This window comes from Microtus pennsylvanicus, chromosome 22 (genome assembly GCF_037038515.1).
Source record: "Microtus pennsylvanicus isolate mMicPen1 chromosome 22, mMicPen1.hap1, whole genome shotgun sequence".
NCBI classification, from domain to species: Eukaryota; Metazoa; Chordata; class Mammalia; order Rodentia; family Cricetidae; genus Microtus; species Microtus pennsylvanicus.
The window spans coordinates 29,161,601-29,186,737 of record NC_134600.1 but is presented as its reverse complement, the minus strand read 5'-3'; the positions used below and the strand labels follow the sequence as shown (position 1 = coordinate 29,186,737).

Genomic DNA, 25,137 nt, shown 5'->3' with positions numbered 1-25,137 from the left:
GAGAAGAATATACACATCACACTAGAGTTCATGTTCTTTCCAGGGTTCTCAAACTGTATGTGAAGAGCCCTGCAGTTAGACATACTTGGAACAGGATCTGGCCTCCTGCTACCCGATACAAAATAGATATGAAAATGGAGAGATAAGAAATATAGAGAATGGCTGTATGTAACACACATGGAAAGTCTGGTTGTACTTGACCAATTTTATTTTCTTTTTTCATCAATTTAAAGGTATTATCTTGCGATAATATTAGTTACCATCCTTGAAAAGGAGCGCCTTTATTGGTCATTGAGAACTGTCAACATGGAATTCATTACAGTACCCATGAATTTAGAAGTCTAAAGTATTCAAGGATTTCTATTTGTGGAAAGAGTGAGACTATCAAACAGATGTGCACATTTGAAAATTGAGCCAGAAAGAGAACTGTGAAACCTGAACCTTAGAGCACTGGGAAAAGTCTTTCTCAATGCCCAAGCTTTAAAAGCTGCTCTCAGAGCATCTACATGGTATAGGGACTCTACCACACTCCTCAAACACGTATCTAGTGTGAGACACGTGCAGTTAGATCAAGTAAAATCCAGGAGTCACAAGAACAAAAGCACAAGTGAAACACTTTTGGTCTTAATGTGTGTGTGTGAGAACCACTTTCAAATATATACATACTAGTTTTAAGTGATAGTTGTTATCGTTTTCTCCTTCTTTGATAAGAAATACTTAAAATTCAAACATCTCTTTACCAAATTTTGTGAAGTTCTTCAATATTATTTAAATTAAAAATTCTCCTCATTTTAAGATCAAATATGAATTCCATATGTACATTTGCGTAACACAACAGTCCCCTAGAGCTAAATAGCTTTAAGAAGAACAAAAATTTAACCATAAGTAATTCATAACTGCCACAGTAATGAATGCATATTGTAATGTATTGAACTATCCATAGTTTCTTTAATCAATATACATTATCTTCAAATTCAGCTAGTTTTTTTCTACTATAAAATTCCAACAGATTATGAAAGCACTAACCATAACACTTAAATCTAGAATTTTGTAAGATTAAGAAATCTCTGTATGTACATGGTCTGCATTAAGAATATTTACATTTAGTATCAGTGTGATTCTGTGTTCTAGTTGTATGTTAATATAATGAAGTTACTTTGTTGGTGAATGTCTTTACAAAGATATACTTTATAAAGACATACAATTTATTTGTTGTATGTATGTGTTTGTGCATCTGTGTATTTATGGATGTACCCTGAGACCAGAAGAGGGAGTTGGAGACTCTGAATCTGGATTTACACATGGTTGTGAGCCGTCTATATGGGGCTGGGAACTGAGCTGGGTGTGGTCCTCTATAAGAGCAGTAAATCCCTAACCACTGAACCATCTCTCCAGGCCCAGTGGTGGATGATTTAATAGTAAGACAATGTTATCTAAAACACCAATGAAAATATTTAAGTGGATGTTAGGGTAATGCTTTCCTATTATATTTGTAATATTCCAATGTTACAGAACACACTTCAACCACTGCAAAAGGCTGATATTCAGAGCTCCTTTGGAAATGCTGTCCAAGCTAAAACAAAGTTAGATTGCTCCTAAAGTTTACTGGTTTAGGGACAATGGTGACTTCCTGTTTGAAGAGGTCAGTGTGCATGGTAGTAGACTTAAAGGCACATTAGCAAATTTCATATTTTTTTATTCATCCATTATTTTACCTTCCCGAAACAGTAAGTATCAATAAAGAAAGGCAGCTATCAACAAAGAGTAGAGAAAATAGTTATATTACTGCTTTGTCAAATTAAGAACTATTTTTATTTTATGAAACACTAGCGAATTAATTTGTTTGCAATTTTAGGATGTATATAACAGGTCTTTGTGATATGAGAGTACGTCTTGAAAAAATATTACATTAATTGATTATATTACCATTCTGTTCTATTGTTTTTATTTTAAAACTTTATATACAATGGATTTTATCATATTTTTGCTTCTTCTCAAATCCCCCTCCATCCTTCCCATTCTTTTAGCATTGAATCTTGCATAGGAAGCTGAAGTTTCGCAAATTCTCTCTGTGTTGTTCTCAGTCAACTTCTGTTTGCACTTGTCTGCATTGTGTGTGCTGTAAATGTATTTTGAGCATATAGATGTGTGTGTGTGTGTGTGCCTGTACACTTGTGTAGGTCAGACTTTAACAACGAGTGTTTTTCTCTTGCCCTCCACCACTACATCTTCACCACCACCATCATCATTATCATGATTTTGAGACAGAGTTTGTCATGAATGAAGAGCCAGAAGAGCTCTGATTTGTCTGAAACCAGAGCTCACCAATTTTCTCACAGAGAAACTGATCAGTGAGCTCTCTGGCCCCTCTATCTCCGTACTCCCTACCCTCGGCAGTATAGACGTGGGACATTTTACCAGGATTTCCCCTGGGATCTGGGGTTCTGAACTCAGGTACTCGTGCAATAAGCACGTATGCACTGAGCCACCTCTCCTGCACCTGTGAATAACTTTCAAATCAAGCAATAATTTTTATTTAGCAAATCCCTGTAAAAGAACTGTAAGTATTATCAAGATAACACTCAAAACACATAGGTAATATATACATACATACCCACATGTGCAAATGAGATCTGATTATGTAGCTTTATGCTTCAAGTTAAGGCTCTATAAACACAGGATGATGTAGGAATAACAGGGACATATAATTTCTTGAGGTGAATAAGGAGATATATTTAGGAATATATTAATGAATATTAACCCATATTAGTACACCGAGGACATCAATGCAATGTTTTTAAAGATAGGAAGAAACTCTTGGCTTTCACTGTATCTGTGTGTATGTGTGTCTCTGTGTATTGAAATAGTGAAGCATGTGCCCCAATGCATAGCCGCACACGTGAAACTGTGGTGACAGCCTCATGTTTCAGAGCTCTTCTCCCCCTGGGCTTGAAGCAGGATCTTTGTTGTTTGTTGAATATGCACAGCAGGCTGGATGGCTTGCTCTGTCTCCTGTCCCATCCCACTCACTACAGAAGCACTGGGAATACAGATGTGCACACCACATCCAGCACATGTAGATTTGGGGGATCACACTCAGCACCTCACACCTTCATGACAAGGACTGTACCCACTAACACATTGACCCAATCATCATTTTCACTGTTTTAGGCTTAGGATCTTCTATATTCCTTGGATTCCATAAAAGCAAACGAACTCCTGTCTGTTAAGGAATTTCTTTTCATTTGGTAACATAAATGGCCTTATTAAAAACGGGCCATAATACCTCTAAATAGATAAAAGTAGATAGAACATTGAGTTCAAAAGGCAGAAGGCCCAGACTTAGCTCTATTTTTTCTTCATAACGTTTTTGGAATTTTGGCCCGGTGTCTCCCCTTTTAAAATAAAACTGCAAAATCTAAGTTGCAACGGTAGGAATTTAGGGATATTGGGTTGCTGTCCTAAAAGTCCTTCAGTTATTGGTTCTCATTTAGGATTCAACTTTCCTACTATTCATCCTTCTTCCTGTCTTGTGTTTTTTTAGAAAATGGGAAAACAAAACAAACAAACAACAGCAAAATAACAATAAAAGTCCTATCATGTTTCTACCTCGAATCTCTCTTTATTTTCCCAGAGAGGCAATACGCTTATTTATAAAGGGTTGTTCTAGAAAGCAAATCAGTAAGTCTGCAAAGAAACGTTGTATTTCTCCTTTGTTGTTCGTTCGCCTTACCTTTTGGCAGTGGGGAAGTAGCGGGAGCATGAGGACCCATCCCAGGCACAGTAAGGGTCCCGGGCGAGGCAGCATTCGGCACAGGCTTTGCCATAAATGTCACAGCGATGCAGAGGAAGCTGGACGACCCCAGCAGCTGAGCCGATGTAGAGCTGTTGCTGTGGATGAGTTAAGAAAACACTCTTGGGGCTCTCTTTTTTAAAACTAACATGTTTAGACTCATTAATAATACATTATATTTATGGATAATAATTGTTTAGATAGTTTCTAAAGGTCTATCAGACAGTACAGTTTACAGTGAAGTAGAAACCAATTCTAAGCATCTGACTGCAACAGGAAAGAGAGAGATGGTTTTCCCTCACTAGAGAATTGATTAATGATATAGCAAGCCTCAAGTAAAAGTTTTATGTAAATGCTATGCCAGAGGATAGGCCCTTGGATAAAAGCCACTGTTGCCAAGCCTGATACTCTGATGGAGGATGAGAACTGACATTTCCAAACAGTTCTCTGTCCCTCACACCTGAAAACTGCACTGTGACATGCCCCCACAACATGAATAAAAACACAAGTTTTTAAAAAAATTATGTGAATATTGAGACATGTAATAGTCCGTAGGCAAAAGACTTTAAACTATGTTTTAATTTTCCTAGGATATGGATGAGAACTGAGTTTTAGAACAACTTCATCGTGAACAATAGGATGCCCTTTGACATTGTAAATTGCTTGATAGTCAGAAATGGACACGGTCAACTTTGCTTTTTCAGAGACTTTCACTTACACACTACACATGTGTGTGTGTAAGTTGAATGTACACTAATGTGTTTAATGAAATTTAAGAAATTATTAAGGAGTGTTTTTATAGATAATAGGCCAGTGCTTAAAGTTAAACAATATTTTTATAAAAGTATACTATGAGGTAAGAATAACAAATCCATTTCCTTGTACATACATCTTCCTTGTTAAATATTGCTATTCTAAGAAATACAATAAATAAAATTATTACGCATATTAATAGATATTTAATTTGTTTAGTCATAATCATTTTAGTGTTATCCTGAATGAGTTTGTAAATAAGCACAGATAAAATTGGTTTATTTCTTAGTAAGAAAACATGTTTTATCTTTTTTAATATAAGAAACTTAGATATCCACTGTAATAAAAATGAGGCAGATATACCACACTTAGCAAATGTGAAATTACTTAGGGCTCTGTAGCCATAGCCAGAAACACAGTTGACAACAACGAACATGAACATGATGACACTGACATTAATATCCTAGGCTATTTTGATACTTTTGAGACAGTTTCAGATAGCCTAGGCTATCCTTATTCTCCAGGATCCTGTGCCTTCATTCCAATCAAATGTTTGGATTATCGGTGTTGCACCTAGCCCTGGTTTTGTGATCCTATTTGAAAGGGTCAGTGACCAAATTGGCCATGCTATCAAAAGACCTTATGCTTGCCTAATAATGTTTCAGAAGCATATGCCAAATTCATAATTATAGATTTATGCGCATAGAGCATTTGAGTAGGAAAAGAACTGCCCAGACAAAGTATCTATATCTGACATTCGCCTTTGGAGAAAAATAGAAAAAATGTAGAGTAAAAAGAGAAAAAGCAAAGTGAGTAGAGCCGTCCAAATGAGATATGGTTATGAAAACCCAAACTCCAATAAATTGTCCCAAATTAAATGCAATTCAATCTCATTTTGATTTCATCATAATTCTTCAAGATTACTAATGATACATAAAATATCATGCTATTCACAGAAAGCATAGCGGCTTGCAGGCATCGCTGAGCATAATCCAGTGACTAGCTAGAAACCTGATGTGCTTTTTCTGCCCAATTTAACATTGCCGCAGGAGGTTTCGCTAGTCTCCTCACGAGATGAGGGCCATGAGCAGGACGCGATTTCATTATCTAGAAGGTTAGTTATATCGTCAGTCGTCCCCCCTAAAATGCTGTCTCACTTTAAAAATGCTTCTAACAGTGGATGAAATTGAGTCCTATTGAGTGAAATCCATCTTCGCTCTATCAAGGATTCTTTTACTGTGGTAATTCAAAATGGCATTTTTAGTTGACTGTTATATTAATGGGAAATATTTTTAAATGTTTAAATTCTTAATTATTTTCAAACAGGATGTTTTGCTAAATTGGATTTAGAGGTGATTCGGTAAGGATCGGCTCTGAAGTCTAGCAGGGAATAAATATAAATAAATACCTTTAAAATCATTACAGGAAAGGTTATCCCCGTCTAGCTTCCATTCTGGAAAGCCCCGGATTTCCTTGCCAACATGTGACAGTTTTTAGATATCAAGAACAGGTGAGTAACATGTTAATGAGGTGTAAGATAGCAGTATCGTGCCAATAACGTCTGCACTCTGAGGTTAAATGTCTTGGAGATTATCGATCTATTTTCATACATCTGTGTGGAAAGGCACACGTTGCATTTTGTTGGCACCATGATTTAGTGTTTTGTTCAAGGGGCAGAACACTGTCAAAGGCAGGTCACGCAAATATATCAGAAATAACGATGGCTAACTGACTATCATATTCATGGTTCTGTATGCAAGCTTTTACAGCAGGGAAGAACGTCCTCATTCACTGTCATTTTTATAATATGTTGACTTATTAATGTTCTGTATACCCATTTATTTCCAAAATTGTCATTCATATACTGGATATAATTTTTTAGAAGTCACACTCTGAATCACATCCAGAGTTATTGAGAAATCACCTGTTTTTCTTGTGTGTTTTGTCAAAACATCCATTTGATATGAAGGAAAGACTAAACATAAGTGGCCCTTAAGCTCCGAATTCTGGCAAGCCAGAATATTCTACTCGGTAGTGATTAGTTGTATGTTTAACTGAAGTGAAAGCCACCTTTTCTGTTCTCACCATACAATACTACTGAAGGTAGGTGTTTCTTTTTAAGCTAAGTTATTCCAAACATAATAACCAACAGCTTACTTTTATTAACCTCTAAGGTGTATAGGATTTTATTAATCTGCAAAGCCCAGATGTACAATTTTCATTCCATTCGCTTATTAGAATAGCAGTACTTCTGTGCTCTTTGATTCTGTCCAGTCTATAAAATGTGATGGTTGATAAATAGATCTATCAAGTACAAAGTCAAAACCAATGAAACATACTGCTGACTGCAGCGTCTTATGATTGTACCTGTTTCGTAGAAAGCTCCATTGCTGATATAGTTGTGGGTTCCTAAAAAAAAAAGAAGCAAAAGGAGTTTATGATAAAATAGAAAAGATAATGTGTAATTGGTAAGCGCACTTACTAAGTTCTCAGAGGAATGATGTCACTGTTGACAACAAATAGCATAACTGGAAATAAGATGAGTGAAAGAAGCCGGAGAGCTAAGTGCTAGACATGCGAAGCCAACAGTGAGCACCATCGGCATAAAAATCCTTAGGGATCCTGACTGCAGCTGGGCACTCTGCGAACGTCTCAGTGGGTCCATAGAAGTCAAGAAGTAAATTCTCTACTTTCCTTTCCTTACTTATTTCTTTAACTGCACTTTCCTCTGCTTCGCCTTCTATTTGTCTGTGAGCCAAAGACAGGCACCACACGTTTTCCTTGGTCCTTTGGTTTAGGTGTAATCCGGGCGCTCTAACCTGAAAGCCATCAGGTCCACTCACGCTTTGACCTCTACTACAACCCTTCCTACAGCCCTTCCTCCGTGAGCTTTCATTTTCAGGAGCAGAATTTGCGAGTGCCATTCCATTGTGCCTCCAAATCACTTATTGATCATTTCCTCTTAGCCTTTCTCATCACCTGTTCGGTGTCTTCCTTTCAGTCCGAACAGGTTCACCTTCCCCCTCCCATCTTTCCCATTCTGCCTTATGTTCACGGAGCTGGGCACTGCCCACCCCACATGCAGAGGCAGAGCTCAAATGCCCCACTTCAAACCCGATGGCAAAAATTCGCACATGAGTTTCTTAACAACTTATGTACAATCTGCCTAGTGTACAAGTGAAACAAATTATTAAGGATGTGTGGTAATTCAATGGGCTAATTTAGAGATTTTTAATACTTTTCTATTTTACAGTTTAGGTGAGTGATGGTAACTATTAAATATAATAATGATTTCTCAAGGAATTATCAATCACAAAGACAACTATGAGGCAAACAATGTCAGCCCATTGTGTCTACATAGAAAGGGTATGTTTACTATTTAGTATTATCAAGCCATAAAAAAATAAATCTGTATTTCATGAAAAATACTCTGTTGTAAGGCAATTTTTAGGTTCTACAATATTGGAACAAGTTAACTAATAAAGAAATTAAATGTGTCAGGAGACATTTCCATGGCGATTTCTCCCCCTCTAACCATTTCACATGAGAATTTCTCATTAGACTAAAGAAATAACTGAGCTCATGCGGATTTATATCGAAGAAATTTTATAGTCAAGCTTGTTCAAGGCATTGAAAGTTAACACCCACAGTAATAAAATATGAGGTCTAAGTTCTTTTTAAAATAAAGTTGAGTGAATTTTCACTTCCTATTTACTGACAATACAAAAGCAAAAACATCTATTACGCAAAGGAAAATGGGTTATCATATGTAAATTGTAAAACGTGAGACAAACTCGAAAACACATCAGATTTCATGAAGACATATTATGCCAACATTCAAGATCAAGTTCATGGTATCCTTTATTAATATAACCTTATTTATTTTTTTATGCCAGGAAGTTAGGAACAGTTTAGAATATGGACTGCAACTGAATTTTAATACACAATATATTACAGTGACATCCATTTAAATAAGCTGTCATTTTCCTGAGAAATAACTGCTGGAGACTATGACTTCCCTTTACAACAGATGCAGCTTCATAACCATTTTTTCCATGAAATTGCAAATTCGATTGTAAATTTAATTGGTGTTCATGGTTAAGAAAGTGAAATAAGAAACAGCATCTTTTCAAGATTCTCTATGACTCCAATTTGTGATATATCTCCCAGATATTTTACTTTAGTGCTTATTAAACTTTTTCACTTTCGGAGCTCTTTCAAGTGCTGACCCTGGGAAATTCGGACAATGCTCACACTAGACGCTCCCCGTTGAGAAGGAAGCTCCCTTACAAGTTAATAGGCTGGGCTTGGGAAAGCATCAATTACGTTTTACATTTGAATGAAAATTAAACTCTCATTTGTTTGCTCAGCTGTTCATGGAATATTGCATAAATTGGGTTTAAAATGCAAGTGTTATTGATGTAACTGCCTTGCAATCCTCTGCAGCCAATCGGACTATAAATAAAGCCCTTTGTCCCCAAGGCGCCATGGCTGGATGTGGCACCTTACTGGCTCAAAAGGAAAGCCCATTGGAAGGACTGGAAAGAAAAAGCCATACTGACTAGTCAAGGTGAAAAATCACTACGTGTCTGGCGTTTTATACATTATTTAAGAAAGGACAAATGTAAGGGAGCCCAGTATTCTAGAGCAGTTTTTTAAGGGTGTAACTATTTCCCAATAACTAACATTTACCAGTTAGCTTAGTTTTACTCTAAAAGGAGACTCTTTAACACTTATATTTGCAGTCTTCCGCATAAGAAGAAGTCGATGCTCCAGTAACTAAGCAGGTCACTCAGGAGCACACAGCAAACTCTCAAACTCAGATGGTTGCTGGCGAAGCCCATTTAGAATCTGGCTGTGTGTTGGTGCTGCTGTGCTATTTTGAATATTTACTAGCAGGTGTGTTAGTTTCTGAGACCAACACCAATGCCAATTCTCCTTCTTAGTGCGTAGTGTCTATTAAAAGATTTACTCTGAAATGGAAGTTTTATTGCCAAAGAATATTTTTCTTTCTATACACTGATTGGGATGTGATTTCACCCCCAAATAAAAGTATCTTGTAACCAAAACCACTGGAATGTTCTGTGATTAGCCAGTGTTTTCCTAAAACAGATCTCAAGATGGCAAGTGGTATGTAGTGAATTTAATCCAAGAATTTATGAGTTATTCAGTATAAGAGTCATAAGAACATGGTCTCATGGAGGTGGTAATATAAGTAAATTGAACTTTACATTAAATGTGTTTAAAGATTATAAAATAGTACCACCCAGGATCATGACCCTAAATCTTTCTCTTGTGTATTTACCCTATCAAGCTAAGGTGCAGCTCAGCTGACCTTTTTAAACTGCCTTTTATTTTACATGGAATGACAGTAGTGTCAAATAGAAACATAGGCAGTGTAACATTTCCCTGCTTTTCATTGTATGTGGCTATCGCTTCAATGTATTGTGGTTTTTCTTTTGTCTGTCCCCCACTGCAAAACTAAACAAAGCTTGACAGTGAAATATTCCAATCGCTAGCCCACACTATATGTAAGAACCTTGGCTGATAGACTAGAATGCTGAAAGTAAATATTTCTGTACACTCTGCCCATAGATGTTTTGTCTGCTTGAGTGCCAAAGAAATAATCGTGACAATATGGACAGCGAAGACCGGGAAGAAAATACAACAGCTTCCCTGAAAGGAGATATATTTCCAGTTGCAGGCATTTTCTAACACAGCTGACATACAGGAACAGTTACTTCTTCTACAGCACAATAGCAATTGTTCAGATTTGCAAGAGGCTGTTAAAGAGTTCTTCACAAGACAGCTTAAACGTCATAGATAGGGGCCCTAGTCTTCAATGGTGGAAATTTGAAATGCATTTCTTTGAAAAATCTCCCAATAAGAACAAAATGTAATAATACTAAATATCTACAACTATATCTAGACATTAAAGCCAAGTCTCTTGTGGACAGCAGTAGAGAGGGTGCCTGAAATGGCCTTGTCCCATAGTCACACTGATGATTATTTCGAATATCACCATAGAACCTTTGTCTGGTGATGGATGGAGATAGAAACAGAGACCCTCATCAGAGCACTGGACTGAGCTCCCAAGGTCCAGTTGAAGAGCAGACAGAGGGAGAAGATGAGCAAGGAAGTCAGGACTGCGAGGGGTTGGTCCTCCCACTGAGACAGTGTGCCTGTTCTAATGGGAGCTCGCCAAGGCCAGCTGGACTGGGATTGAAGGAGCATGTGATCAAACCTTACTCTCTGAATGTGGCTGACAATGGGGGCTGACTGAGAAGCCATTGAGAATGGCACAGGGACTTATTTTTACTTCATGTACTGGCTTTTTGGGACCCTAGTCTATTTGGATGCACACCTTCCTAGGCCTGGATGGAGGGGGGATGGCCTTGGACTTCCCACAGGGCAGGGAACCCTGACTTCTCTTAGGACTGGAGGAGGAGGGTGGAGGGGGAGTAGGGGAGCAGGAGGGGAATGGGAGGAGGGGAGGAAGTGGAAATTTTTGAATTGAAAAATTATATATATGGTATCTACATCTGCAAATCTTTTGGCTCCCATCATGCTCTTTCTAAAAGCCATTTTAGCTTAAACTCCTTTGAAATTGAAATTTTTATTAAAATATATCAAGGAATAAAGATTAAAATGTGAAATGTAAACCTCAGATTCCAGATGCATTAAGAAGGAAATTTAGCTACAATATAGAATTACTGCCCAAATATACATCACTTATTTAATTAATAAAACAGGAAAATAATGAAAATATAAGAAAATTATTTATAATTATCATAACATGACTAAAATAATTCTACCCAATAAAATTTAGTTCTACTAAGTGATAACAGAAGGTCATTGAAACTGAAGTGTATAACACAGAAGGTCCATTTAGTTCCAAGTGGTTAGAGAATATGCTTAGGGTGATCACCTCTGTCTGTATGTCTCTCACACACATACGCACATGACTGAACTTTTGTAAAAGCCTGATCCTAGGAACGGTAAGGAAAACACGAAGTCTGTGAGTCATTAAGTGTCAATAAGGGTGCCGCACTAATGTCACCCATGACTTCACTTGCAACGGTTACATTAATAATTCATTTTAAAGAAAGGTTTTTCCCCTTTCTATCAGAGAATAATAAGGAATCAGATTACCAGGATTACATGGTACTGTTTCTAATGCACCTTTCCCATTATTCTCCAATCTTTACTCAGGTCCTTACAATCTTTATCTTATTTAATTTTTGCATCAGTAATGTTTCATTTGTTTCAATAATAAATATTGGCTGCATTTACATCTTAGGCTTTAGACATATAACTATGAATACCAGGCATCCATTTATGAGTTTTGCCCACATTGCCCATCATTTGTTTGCTAATCTAAGTGGGCCCTATAGTGGGTGACAGCCCATTTGGATAACTGTAGTTTTTGATGTATAGGTGAAAGTTCCAAAGTGCTTGCTTTTCAAGGTAACTCACTAGGAACAATGAACGGTAAGATTCAGTTCACACTCTACATTCGGCAATTAAATATAGCCAAAAGAACCAACTTTTAAAAATCAAAATTTGATTTCACTGCTTTGAATATTTAGATTAAGACCATGCAGAACATTTATAAGGAAGTCTACTCATGTTCAGCTTAGATAACTAAAAACAATAAAGTAATAAATACTAATGCCGTTTCATCTGAGCATTGTGGCACTGCTTAGAATCCCAGTGTTCATTAGTTAGAAGCCCAGAGGCCATAGATCAGAGGCTCAATGCCATCCTCAGCTACACAGTGAATTCAGTGCAAACCTGGCAAACTGGGGACATTGTCCACAAAAGAAAACAGAAGCAACTACAGTAACACTAACAAGCCTGATCGTATGTGGGCCACAATGCTGTCACTGACCCTATGCTTTAAGCATGGGTCACTGGGTGAGGTACTATAGTCAATATTTTGCAAATAAGAGTTTTTGGAGAGACTGTGTGAAGCTAGGATTGCTATGTAGGCTCAAGTGAGGCTTCTAAACTGTCCAGTAGAAGATTATCCAGCGGCTATTATCAAAGATCTATCCCAGTGTACCAGGGGTACATGCTTGAATGACAGTCCTTCATTTTCCTGCAATTTTGACTTCATTTTCTCAACCTAAGACAACTGAACAGGGATTCCCTGGTCTATGAGCTAAGTGCATCATATCTAAGTAAGGTGCTGAAAGGAGTGAGGTGCACTTAGCTTCATCATTAAAGGTTGAATCAACTGAAAACAATAATCCATATACGTGTGAGTATGTGTATATAGTTATGTATATATGCCAGTGTGACACATGTGGAGTTCAAATGATATCACATGAAATCGTGGGACTACAACCAGTATTTCCACCCTTCCTTTCTACTTCTTTCTTAGCATTCAAGTTTAAATTACATTTTTTAATTTGTCAGTAAGTACCCACTGTATTTTCTTATCAAAATATTTTCAGAATGTTATTTGTCTTATATGTAATTCATATCAAAATATGATCCCTGTTCAAAGTCTTCCAGTTAGCAAAGGCTCATAGATGAGAAACATGTATGATACCTATGTTCATTTATTTCCCGTGTCCCTGCTCCAACCTCAGCATACCTGATGCCTGAAGGGCCTACCTAGACTGTTGGTGACTCAGGAAAATGTGACAAATATTTGCTCATTTTTGAGGTTTGAAGAGTAAGCATCTATAATCTATTGTCTGTCGCTAACATAAGCCTTACTTACTCAAACTTATCACTGATTTTCTTAAGAAAATACTATAAAATAATCTATAAATTTCTTCCTTCGGCATGCTGAACGTATCTCCCAGAATGCACTCAGAGTTTACATATCATGCCAAATATTCTATAAAGTGCAAGAGAAGGCAGTTTGAATAGGCAGGATTTGATCTTCAAGGTAACTTATACAAATAATAAAAAATGTAAATCATATATTTTTTCATCTATAAAAGAAAATATGAGCCAAGAATTTTTACATTCTTACGTTTAACTGCATTGACACTGCCAAGGTCTAGTTTGATTAGTGTCTGGTTTTCATACTTGACAATCTAATTAGAAGTATCTACAAGAGCACTGTCCACTGTGACTTTGGTGTCCCAGCTGTCCTGGGGCATAGATAGCAGCTGAACCTTGCAGATGCAAATTAGGCAGTACTCACCCTGAAGACTGTCATTTCTTCCAGAAGAACCTCTTCTAAGTCATGCCACGTCTCCTTGGGGACTGAGACCACCTTAAGGACAGTCCCAACATCTTTAAAAGAAAGCAGAGGGAAAGGTTACAATGGAATTAAATTAGAATGGAGTTTACCCTTAATGGGACAATAAGGAATTTTGTAGAGAGGTTTTTGTTTGTTTGTTTGTTTTCAATTTTATCTTGTGGAATAGAAAGTATGTGTGTTAGTCACAGCATACAGAGAAGAAAGCTCAGGAGAAAACTTCTGGAAGTCAGTTCTTGCAATACACTTTGTTGGAGGTGGCTCTCTTCCGTTGTTTGTGAGGCCTTGCTTCCTACTCCAGGTTAACTGGATTGCAGGCTTCCCACCCTAAACTTTGCATCTCCCCAGAGAAATTCTTAGATATTCTTAGAACACACTTTCCCATGTCTTCTTGTGTCTGGACTCAAGTTCTCAACTCAAGCATGGCAATCACTTTTACACACCTAGCAATCTCCCCAGCCCCACCATTTTTTTCCAGCCTAACTCTTTGTATTTATTTTCCATGTGTTGGGTACATTCGTAAAATTCTACATACAAATGCATTTCATGCACTTAGACTCTGAACTATAAAGATACCCATGGGACATAAAAATCAAGAAGAATTTAACATGAAAGTGTAGAAATTTCCAAAAATATAATAAACATAATAAAATGGCTAAGTTGGATAGATTTTTTAATTTAAAATTTTTGACAAGACAGACTTTTCCTCTTTTATTTTGACACCAGTGTATGTCCACAAAGACTCTACAGATTTGAATTGTAATGAACACCGCCCATCCCAAATACAAGAGCCTCCGAGTTTAGCAGCACAGCCATCTCCTAGAAGCGGCCATATTTAATGGCCCTTAAGGTAGGCTCAATGATACTGAAGTGATGAATGTCAATGTCATCTCTCAAAGTAAACACTTCTGATTACCACAACAGTTTCTCTACAATATGCACACTTAGAAATTAAGTTTACAGTCTTGAAAGTTAAATTCAGGAATTAAATTTAAAAGAAATTGATCTCATTTTATCCAGATTTAAATTACTTTCTAATTTTCATTATTAAGAGAAAAATGTTGCAATGAAAACATCTGTCATTTTTACCTGAAATTTTATTTATTCAATGTGAATTTTCCTGTGTGGCTGGTGTGACTCCACTCTTTGTTCAAAGGCAAAGATATTGATTCTAAACAATTTTAGTATTTAGTAAATTAGATCAATTCTTTGCAGCCTCAGTTGGTTTATTTTAACAAACTTTTCCTTTTTCCAAAGAAATTCTTACCAATAAGAATATAATAATAATAAGAATACCAGAAATATTAGTACATCGACTCTATTGGCCACTGTCCTCAGTGGATTGTCTCATTGTACTCTGTGATCAAGGCTATTCCTTTTAAAGTTAAAAAAAAAAGTCCACTTTTAAGAGGATCCTTCTGTGTTTACAGGACCTTAGCCTGCTCAGAACACCAAAGATTAAAGGGAAATTAGGTTAATCTACTTAGTGACTCCATTGGGTCTCCTGGACCCAAACACAACTTTATCTCTGTTCCAGATCAAGTTTTACCGAATAGTATTTCAAACAATTTCACACAAATTGAATCAGATTACTCAACAAGGATCAATGCTCTATGAAGTGAAACTTAGTTAAAAGATACAATTACTGTAATCAATTTCCTTGCTGACAGATGACCCTGGTCTGGACTGACCTACAACCATCCACGGCACCCAACGTTCAACATCCTCGTGAAAAGGAGGTTTATAAAGGCAGTTTATGTCCTAGAGGAACTAAATGCTCATGATCGGTTTGCTTTGGTCAAACACCCGGAAGCAGGCTTTGTTGCTCTGAGAGCGAATAAGGGACTTCTGAACTAAGGATGGCGAGCAAGGCCACAGTGACATTATTGAACAAACCCAATTACTCTGCAGAGATTCAATTACAACTTGACATTAAAAGAGAAGCTAATATTTACTGGGAAGAAATATTCTCTTCTATTGCCTGATTTATTTGTAAGCTGCGGGCGCTACACGCAGTCACTGACTTTTATGGAACTCCGACTCTCATTAGGATTCGTTCATTTGGTGGGAGAATGTTCTCTGTAAAAGGGGTCTTTAATGTATTGCTAAGAACCCTGACACTGTTAAACATGATGACGTCAGGATTTCACAATTAAGGTATGAATCTTACAGTAATTTACCACACATTTTCTGTTCTGCTGTAGTCAACATAATTTTCTTTCTGATTCTCCCCGAAAGGAAGAGAAGACATTATTGCACCAGGTTTCGGTGGAGCACACTGCTTTGCTTCGTCTCTTGTTGATTTATGTCAGCTAATGAAGTTAATGGAGACCAAGAATTTATTACCCTGGAATCTGACGTTAAGTAGCAGGTTTTGGATTTGTAACTGGTACTTTCGTAGATTGCATCACCGTTTAGAGGATATGGGGAAACACAATAACATGTCACAGCCATAGAAAGATTGATTCTGAAAATACACCTGCAGAAATCTGCTTCTAAAAGTGAAATCAGTGAAAGGATTTTGTTACGTTTCTAAAGAAAGGCATTCAATGAGTGTCCAATACATTTTCTGATAAATTTTTTTTCAAGGTTTCATTTGTATGGCAAAAACAATGGATGAATTATTTGGGTAACCTTTATTTGATTGAAGGTTTTCATTAGTGGAAATGCTAAGGTTCAGACAAGTTTTCAGTAACATAATACCCTGGGAATCTCAGTCATGATTTGAGCAATATTGTGACTGTGCGTATGTGTATTTGTGTATCCCTAACTAGAAGAATTATGATTTAATTATTACAATTGATTATTTAGCTCTTACATTTCCTTGATTGAATTGAACAAGTTTCATTTCAAAGGATCACCACCCCCCTTTTTTTAAAGCAAATTTATCTACAAAGTGATGGCAAACTGTTGTGGTACCTTGAAAATGAATGCAGAACTTGGTTCTTAGTACACTTAGTCAGCAAAATACAGTGTTCCGGAAAAAAACCACGAGGGTAAAATTCAAAAGTGTACCTGTCCCGATGAACATGACATCATACTGGCCATCTTCTGCATCCACTCGGTCTACAACGATTTGCGTGAACTGATAATTTACATCCGTTTTGATCATGATTGGGCGGTTATTAATAGGGAATACTGGGTTGTACATGGCTGGATGACTTCTGGCAAAGGTTATGACATCATCAGGAAGGTCCTTTGTGGAGTCAAAGCCACCAAATGTTTTACTCGGACACTATTAGAAAAAGGCGAATACCTTTTAAATAAAATCTAATGATTAAGATTATAAATTATAAAATTATACTTCTTCAATATTCTGTGAGTCTAAACCCATAATTATTTTCTATTACATTTGAACCTGACTGAATAAGTAAGCATTAGTTATTGCCAGCTCTTATGTACCTAAATTAATAGTTGAAATTATCAGTATATATTTCTAAACAAATGTTAATTTTCAATATTAATGAATGTCATCATTTCTTACAGAACTTGCAAATGTGTCTGAGGTGTTCAGAAATCTGAAGAAGTCTGACGTCCCTGTTAACTGTACCAGCCTGCGCTCTTTCTATAATAGATATTTAACATAATGCATGAAATATGCTACATTTGAGTGAAACTAATGATGTCTAGAGAAACAATATTTTTCTTGATTATATATAACTGCTTTAGTTGAGAGTCACACCCAAATATAAATGATCTTTCCCAACCAAAAGATAATAAAAACTATTCTTTATTGTCTGACTCATAACATAACGTTGAAAACATTATTAATGACTTTAATAAAATAATTCAGGCTTTATTTAGTGACTACCAGTGTATGGCACAGAAACTAGTCAATCAAAATGGAGGCAGCAAAGTTAAGAAAAATACATATTGACATATAAAGCAAAAAAGAACATTTTTTTGTGAACTGGTATCATATCAACTCTGGGTAGAAATATTCTTCTCAAAAGCAAATAAAAAGCCATAAGAAAATCAACATTTTTGTCTCCTCACTGTAATTCAGTGTGTAGAGCAAACAGTGTCACAGGTACAGTACATCCAGTCTTATGTAGCTTGTCCTACAGTTCAGCAATGCTTCACTTTTAATGTCAGTTCACGAGAGATAAAATGTAATCGTATCTTACAGGATTAAAGCTAGAAATCAACCTCTTGCCAGTTACTTGACAAGTTCATTAATAATTCAAGAGTTATTAAATAATGTTTTGAAATGAGAGTACAGTATATATGTGTACATGTTTGACCTGCACATGGACTAGATATGATAGAATAATAGACTTCTTGTTTTGATATACCTTAGAGATTTCTTTAATATCACATTAAAACTTATAAAAAGCTACAAAGCTTCAAAGGCTTTTAAGATTATTTGTGGGACTAACGAGATGTCGTGGCTTCTTCCAGAGGACTTGGGTATGATTCTCAGTACCCAAAAGATAATTCATATCCAGTTATAACTGCAGTTTCAGGGTATCCAATGCTCTCTCTGGACTTCTCAGGGACTGGACATATGTGGAGTGCTGACACATTCAGGCAAAACACTCTCAAAGAGAAAAGAAGGAATTTTGGAAAAGGATCTCTGTGTTCTCCTTTGTAAAGACATCAGGAACAAATGTGCAAAGGTGTGAGTAAAAACTGTAACTGAGGATTATTTTAATTTTTATTACTTTCGTTTCTTTCTCTATTATCTATTTTTAAACATAAAATATAATTTGCTTATAGATTTTCTTTAAATTTCAATAATAGCTGGAGTGTGGTGGCACACGCCTTTAATCCCAGCACTCAGGAGACAGAGTCAGGAGGATCTTTGTGAGTTCAAGGCTAGCCTGGTCTACAGAGTGAGATCTAGGACAGCCAGGGCTACACAACACAATGAAAGTCTATCTCGAAAACCAAATTATTTTCAATAATAGAGTGTTGTTTAAATATTGCATTTATGACTGCCGCTCAGTAATAATGTTGAAATGACAGAGAGATGACAGTTTGCACCTTTAAAACATTCGTCACATCCTCTCCCACTCCTGATTTATGCAATGCTGTCTCCAACTTCTTTTAAGAGCTTACTTTGAACAGTGAGTTAGTGCTAAGCTGGAGGCTGAATATTGGCACCATCACTTAACTTTCTCATACTGGCACTACCACTCAACCTATTTGCTGTACTTGACAAAAATAAATTCATTCCACGTGTTAAATATCGAAGCCACTTACAGTTCCTGGCCGTGGATACGGGACTCTTCCTTGATATGGCACCCACTGATAGTTGGGGCCGTCTCTGTGAGCATATGGGCCAAGGAACACTCTTCTTACATCACTCATGCTGTACATACACACCGCAGAGCCCTTGAAGATGTTGCTAGGAGAGAAGAGAAGGAAAAGCGGCTTTATCTCTAGTTAGTGGCTGTAGGATGAGTTGGACTTCCCCATTATGTCAGATGTTAGTGACCAAAACACACATAGAGCTTTTGCAACCACCAATATTCTTTGGGATTAGTTTGGTCTCATCGATGCATTTTATCAATGTATAAAGGATTAAATCATGATTTGTTTAAAGTGTGTGAAATCTTATTTGGTCTTCATTAATTTATATCAAATATAAACTATTAAAGCTGGACAAGAAAGACATACATGAATGAATATTCAGTTTTGATGTCGTAAAGAAATAAAAGCTAAAATTTCTGTTTCATCCTCAAGTATCATTACTGAGAATAAAAAACCATCGTAGTCTCTCAAGAACTATAAAACATCATTTTCAAAGCCAAACCTGGTGTTCTGAAGGAATGTATGGAGGCATATCACATTCGAATTTTAACTCCTAAGCCAAGGTGTGAATTGATGTAACATTGGAGATCTAGAATCCATGAAGGATTAATTATTATATCTGTACAACACTGAGCATAGTTTAAGGTAGTAGGCGTTATGCGATGGTCAAAGTGGAGAATTATGGCAGATGTTTTTTTTTTTTATCATTCTATCAGTCTAAAGCAAGCAATTGAAATAACTGTGTTTGTCATTGAGATGAAACTATTTTCCATTTACTTGGTCTGCAAAAGCACAGCTTATGTATAATATTATATAAAAATAAAGTGCATGCTTACATTACTTATAACAATATAAGTCATATTGAAAGCACATATAAATCATGCCACAGAATAACTGTGGGTTCCTAAGCAATAAAAGTTGCTCATTAGACAATGATACAGAAAGGAAACTGATGTCTATTGGGCTCTGACAACCACTTACCATGAGTATACGACTCCATACTAACCTCGATAAATATTCATAATGTTTAATATTTCCATGATAGAATAAATTACAAACTAACCCACATTTGATGCATCCCACTTTCATCAAAATTTATTGATTATTTCCCATTTTATTGTTACATATTTAGTAATCTTGGCAAATCAGATAATTCTGAAGTTTACTGCATACAATTTGGAGTCCTTTGCTACCAATAACCTATCTTATTGAAAAGAGTGAAGAAATTATTTCATGCATTAAACAGTGGCAATCAAAATACGGATTTCCTAAATACTAGCATGGGAATTACCCAGTGAACTGGTCAAAAGAGAAGATTCATAGGGCCAACTCATTCTTCCAAGGTCAGAAACTCTAGTGATAAACGATATGAATTTTTATTATTTATATTTTATAATTAAAATTTTTATATATGATTTATAGAATTTGTGTATATGATTCATAAATTAGTGACATTAAGTTTTAACACATTCTTGGTGATTCTCACAGAAAATACTGAGAAGTGCTGTTGCTCTAGGAAATAGGGACACAGAAAGACAGATTGAGACTTGCCACTCACTTCCCACAGTCTTACTGCCATTGTCTAAGTATTAGCACCAGATTTACTAATGCATCGGCATATGGACTTGCATATAGATTTAGTAATATGTGTCTCTTCATTTCCAAAGTTCATTTTGTTAAGTAATGATGCCAAAGTGATTTAAATGTCTTTAATATTTATAAATATGCCAAATCACATTCTACAATTAATCTTTCTCTTTATATGACCATACTCACCAACAGTGCTTCTTAGTGGATTCAATATTATTTTTATTTTAAATAATTTTCCATCTCTCAATGTATATGCTTACTAATAGCCATGCAATGAGTTTATTTATTCCAAAAATACTTTATATAGTTTGAACCTTCTGCTGAGTAGAATGGGCGTTGTCTGACCAAAAGATTAAGCAGCTACTTTTTCATTGAGAGCAAGAACTTTTGGAAGAACTAGAAAGAGAAAAGCGCAGGTTGATGACAGTGTTGGAAGGGTATGGAAGTGAAAGAATGTACAAGGAGAGGAATGGAAAGGAATGGAAAGTGAGGAAATAAAGCTTGAATTTGGAATTGTGTGTCAAGCAGATAACACACAAAAACCTGTGTGAACTTGGCTCCCTGGTTTCTCTCTCCAGTTCTTGCTTGAATTTAAGGAATCATTTTATAAGATTATATTTTAAATATTTGGATTTTAGGTAGTTAATGAAAAAAATCAAGGAACTCATCAAATAAAAGAGTAATGAGAGTAAAAAATGAGAAAATATATTTGCTAACTTTCAGAAATTTTGATATAATAAATATAGTATATTCTAATGCATGTGAAGTGTGTAAAATCCTATACATGTATTAAAATTTTATGAAATGCTGTATTAATGTTTGTAAAAGTACCTGAATAGGTTATATTTAAGAACATATGTGTATATACAGCTATATATTTATGCATGCACTTACAATTAATGAAAAAGTGGGCATGGGTTTGAAGGGAAGTAGGGAGCAGTATATGTGAAGGTCTGGAGAAATGGAAAGATTGTAAGTGTATTATAATCTCAAAAACAAAAGAAACATAAAAACATTCATACAAACAACTTAATATTTTTATTTGTTAGCTTTTCACTTTCTCTAACTCTGCCAAATTTTTATTGACGTCTAAGGGAATGTGCAGGGAGAGGGAGCAAGGACTTTACATGTGAGAGCAGTGGGAAGCCTACCCAACTTCTGGACACCAGAGGCGTGTTTTCTACTAAGTTCTCCGTCAACCACCTGCCCAGAGAGAGCACTTCCCCTCCAGGGGAACAACTGGCAACACTAAATATCCCGGATTGCCTATCACCTCATTTCTTTAGCATTTGCTGACAGCAGTTGAGACAGTGTGCATCGGACAGTTGCTACAGTTCTATGTTACAAATCGAGTTCCTTTGTTCTTCTTTTCTATCACTAAAAGCTTCTTTCAAAAAATTATTGTTTCCAACCTTACGATCCCCATCTTGCTGTATATTAAATATAAAATATTAAAGTTGACATTATATTATTACTAACTGTACTATATACAATATAACACACATTTTTCAGTCTGCTTCATTGTTCTATTTATAGTGATGATATCCTTGCATTACATGCTGTAATTTCTGATGACTTGTATTTGGTGAGCGGGCACACCCATGTGAGTACACACGTGTGCCACAGTGACGCACAGTTCAGAGGACAACTTGTTTCCAGTCAGTTTTCTACCCCATCTGCTTTCTGGAATCCCACTCTGGTTGTGAGCTTTGGGACAATCCCCTTCATCCCAGCCACCATCTCAAAGGCCCCTGACCTCATGACTTGTAAAATCATTATCAGTGCATGTCAGAACCAAGACTTCACAGACACTCAAAACCTGAAGCGACACAAGCGGCTAAGCAACTACAGGATGGGCAATTTATCCAACACAGCAATAAAGTGTCGTTTACCTCGATGTTGTAAACACTCCGTAGACAACCGGATTTTTAGGATCTTTGGAGTTCATTAAGAATACATCCTCTGTTTGAAAACACAACCAGAGAAAGTTGCATATTTATTTTACATCTAGTGGGCAGTTTGCCCCCCCTCCTCTCCTCCCAGACCCTCCCCCATCCCTCCTTTTCCTTCCCCGATCCATCCCTCCTCTTTTCTCATCTCCCCCTCCCCCATACATTCCTCCTCTGTTTCTTTTCAGGCACTGGTCTCCCATGGATTTTAACAAAACATGGTATGTAACGTTTCAGTAAGACTAAGCACTTCACATATGTCCTATGCGTCAAACATCAGCCACTTACGCAATTCATCGAAATGGGTGTCAATGCCATTGGGACCTGGCACAGAGCAAATTAGTCGAGCCTTCAGGAATGTCGTCCATTTATTCACAAGACTTCTGTGTCCGCCAAAGTCATTCTGAAAGGTAACACAAGCTACTCTATAGAGCAAGCACGCTACACAGAAGTGTCAAATATGTTTCTATTTCCCATTTTTAAACTCCAGGAACATGAATGTATTTCTTCATTTTTCCATGTTTAAATTTTTTTAAAAAGGCATCTTTTCTTGTAATCAAGTAATCCCCCATTCTCTACTTTTCAAATGAGTCATAACCATTCTGAATGTCTAAATATAAACTATTATCCTATTTATTATATTTTTGCTCAAATCTTTGATCCAAAGCTCAGTTACGGGAATGCTCATAAGAGTCCTTAAATGTGCTGGGTGGTGCACACCTTTGATCCTAGCACTCAGGAGGCAGAGACAGGCAGATCCCTGTGAGTTCGAGGCCAGCCTGGTCTACAAGAGCTAGTTCCAGAACAGGCTCTAACGCTACAGAGAAATGCTGTCTCAAAAAAAAAAAGTTCTTAAATGTTACATTTTGTCCATTAATGGGAGTAGCTTAACTCATTTGAAATATGTACACTATGAAATATTATTTGGCAATTTAATATGATTAAACCAGGAGTACTTGCTTGGTAAATTCAGTCAGATAGGCTAATATAAATATCGCTGACCTCAAGTAAAAATGATCCCAAAATGTTGAACTCTCAAAAGCAGTATGTAGAATGGTGAACCACTGAGTCTAGGAGAACAGTAGAATTTGAACACAAACTGGCCAAAGGATAGAAAATTTTGAATAGACGGGAAGAAGAGGTTCAAGAAATCTATTATGTAGCATGATTGCTACATGTAGTTTTAATATTATATTCTGTAAAAATTGCTAAAAAAGATTTCTAAGCATTGTTACCACATAGAATAAAAGTATATGATTTAAAACATATACTAATTTGCTAGATTTATCCATTTATAAATGTCTGTATGTTACAAATGAATACAACTTTTTAATTAAAATAATTTAAAGGAAATTTTCTCTTCTACCATGCTATTAATAATGGAAAATTATTAATCACTTGTTTGCTCTCGGTTAGGCAAGTTCTTCCTACTGAGCCAGTGTTTTCTTTGAATCTCACCAGCCGCTGTAGCCTGACTCGGGGATGCTACTGGGTATAAAATTAGCCTTCCCTGGGCATATGTCTAATGGATGAGGAGTGTTGCTTATTGTCTTCACTGACAAAAAATCCACCAAGTTATGCTAATGAAACCAAACACTTCAACAGCTTACAATAGTCGAACAGTTTTTAGACTGTAACCAGTCGGTTGAGAAAATATTCCCTAGAAAACATTTTCAGAATGCCTTATTACTGCAAATAAAATTGAATTTTAATGTAAATGTTACTCTGAATTCTATTGCAAAGACATATATTTAAAAGAAGATACTATATTTAAAACTATTTTTTTTGTTTTTTTGAGACAAGGTTTCTCTGTGTAGTTTTGACTATTCTGGAACTTGTTCTTTAGACCAGGCTGGCCTTGAACTCACAGAGATATGCCTGCCTCTACCTCCCAAGTGCTGAGATTAAAGGTGTCGTGCCACCTCTGCCCAGCTAAAACTAATTTTTATTTACACATGTTGCAGTAACAGTTTTCTTAAAATTAGAGAATACATTTATATTCTGTTTATATGGTATTTATATTATACAGCTTTTAATAACTCTGTAGCTAATACTTTAAACTTATTTATTTTCATAAAAATGTCTGATTTATCTACACATTGTTCTATGTTTCCAAATCACAAAGGAAACTTTTTATGAATCATTTGTATTGTATCATCAGATCATAATATGCTAAGAACGAGATCAGAAAGACCCCATGGATTTTTTCTGCTATAACACTGTTATGCAATATTATACCATATTAAACACTGAATCCTCCAGAAAAATAAATATCAGATCACCTCATTCCGATATTTGTATGTGTTTGAATAAGAACCTATGTGCTGATGAAATCATCAGTTTGTAAATATAAACTATCCCAATTTTGGCTCATGGTTCAATGCTTTATCTGTATTCCAATATCAAATATCTATTCAAAATATATTAGTGTACGAAATTGCTAAATCTGAAAATGTAGAAGGTATGTTCTTTCAGGTAATATTCTTATTCATATAGGAAAATACTTTGTATTCCATGACTTTGAAACAAAATAATTAACGTAATTGTGAAATAGTTATTTCATAATCTCTAAGCAT

The 25,137-nt window shown here is 36.1% G+C and overlaps 1 protein-coding gene across 2 annotated transcripts in view; it reads right to left on the bottom strand.

Moving 5' to 3' along the window:
* Sema3a (semaphorin 3A) overlaps window positions 1-25,137 on the bottom strand; it is a 202,278-nt gene that overhangs the window by 18,009 nt on the left and 159,132 nt on the right. For both annotated transcript variants that reach the window (XM_075955979.1, XM_075955978.1), the window contains 7 exons: window positions 22,850-22,964; window positions 22,505-22,574; window positions 18,972-19,116; window positions 16,782-17,001; window positions 13,710-13,801; window positions 6,914-6,955; window positions 3,734-3,891 (listed from right to left, as the gene is read on the bottom strand). In XM_075955979.1, coding sequence (XP_075812094.1) covers window positions 3,734-3,891; window positions 6,914-6,955; window positions 13,710-13,801; window positions 16,782-17,001; window positions 18,972-19,116; window positions 22,505-22,574; window positions 22,850-22,964 — 842 coding nt within the window. The remainder of the gene's footprint in view (window positions 1-3,733; window positions 3,892-6,913; window positions 6,956-13,709; window positions 13,802-16,781; window positions 17,002-18,971; window positions 19,117-22,504; window positions 22,575-22,849; window positions 22,965-25,137) is intronic.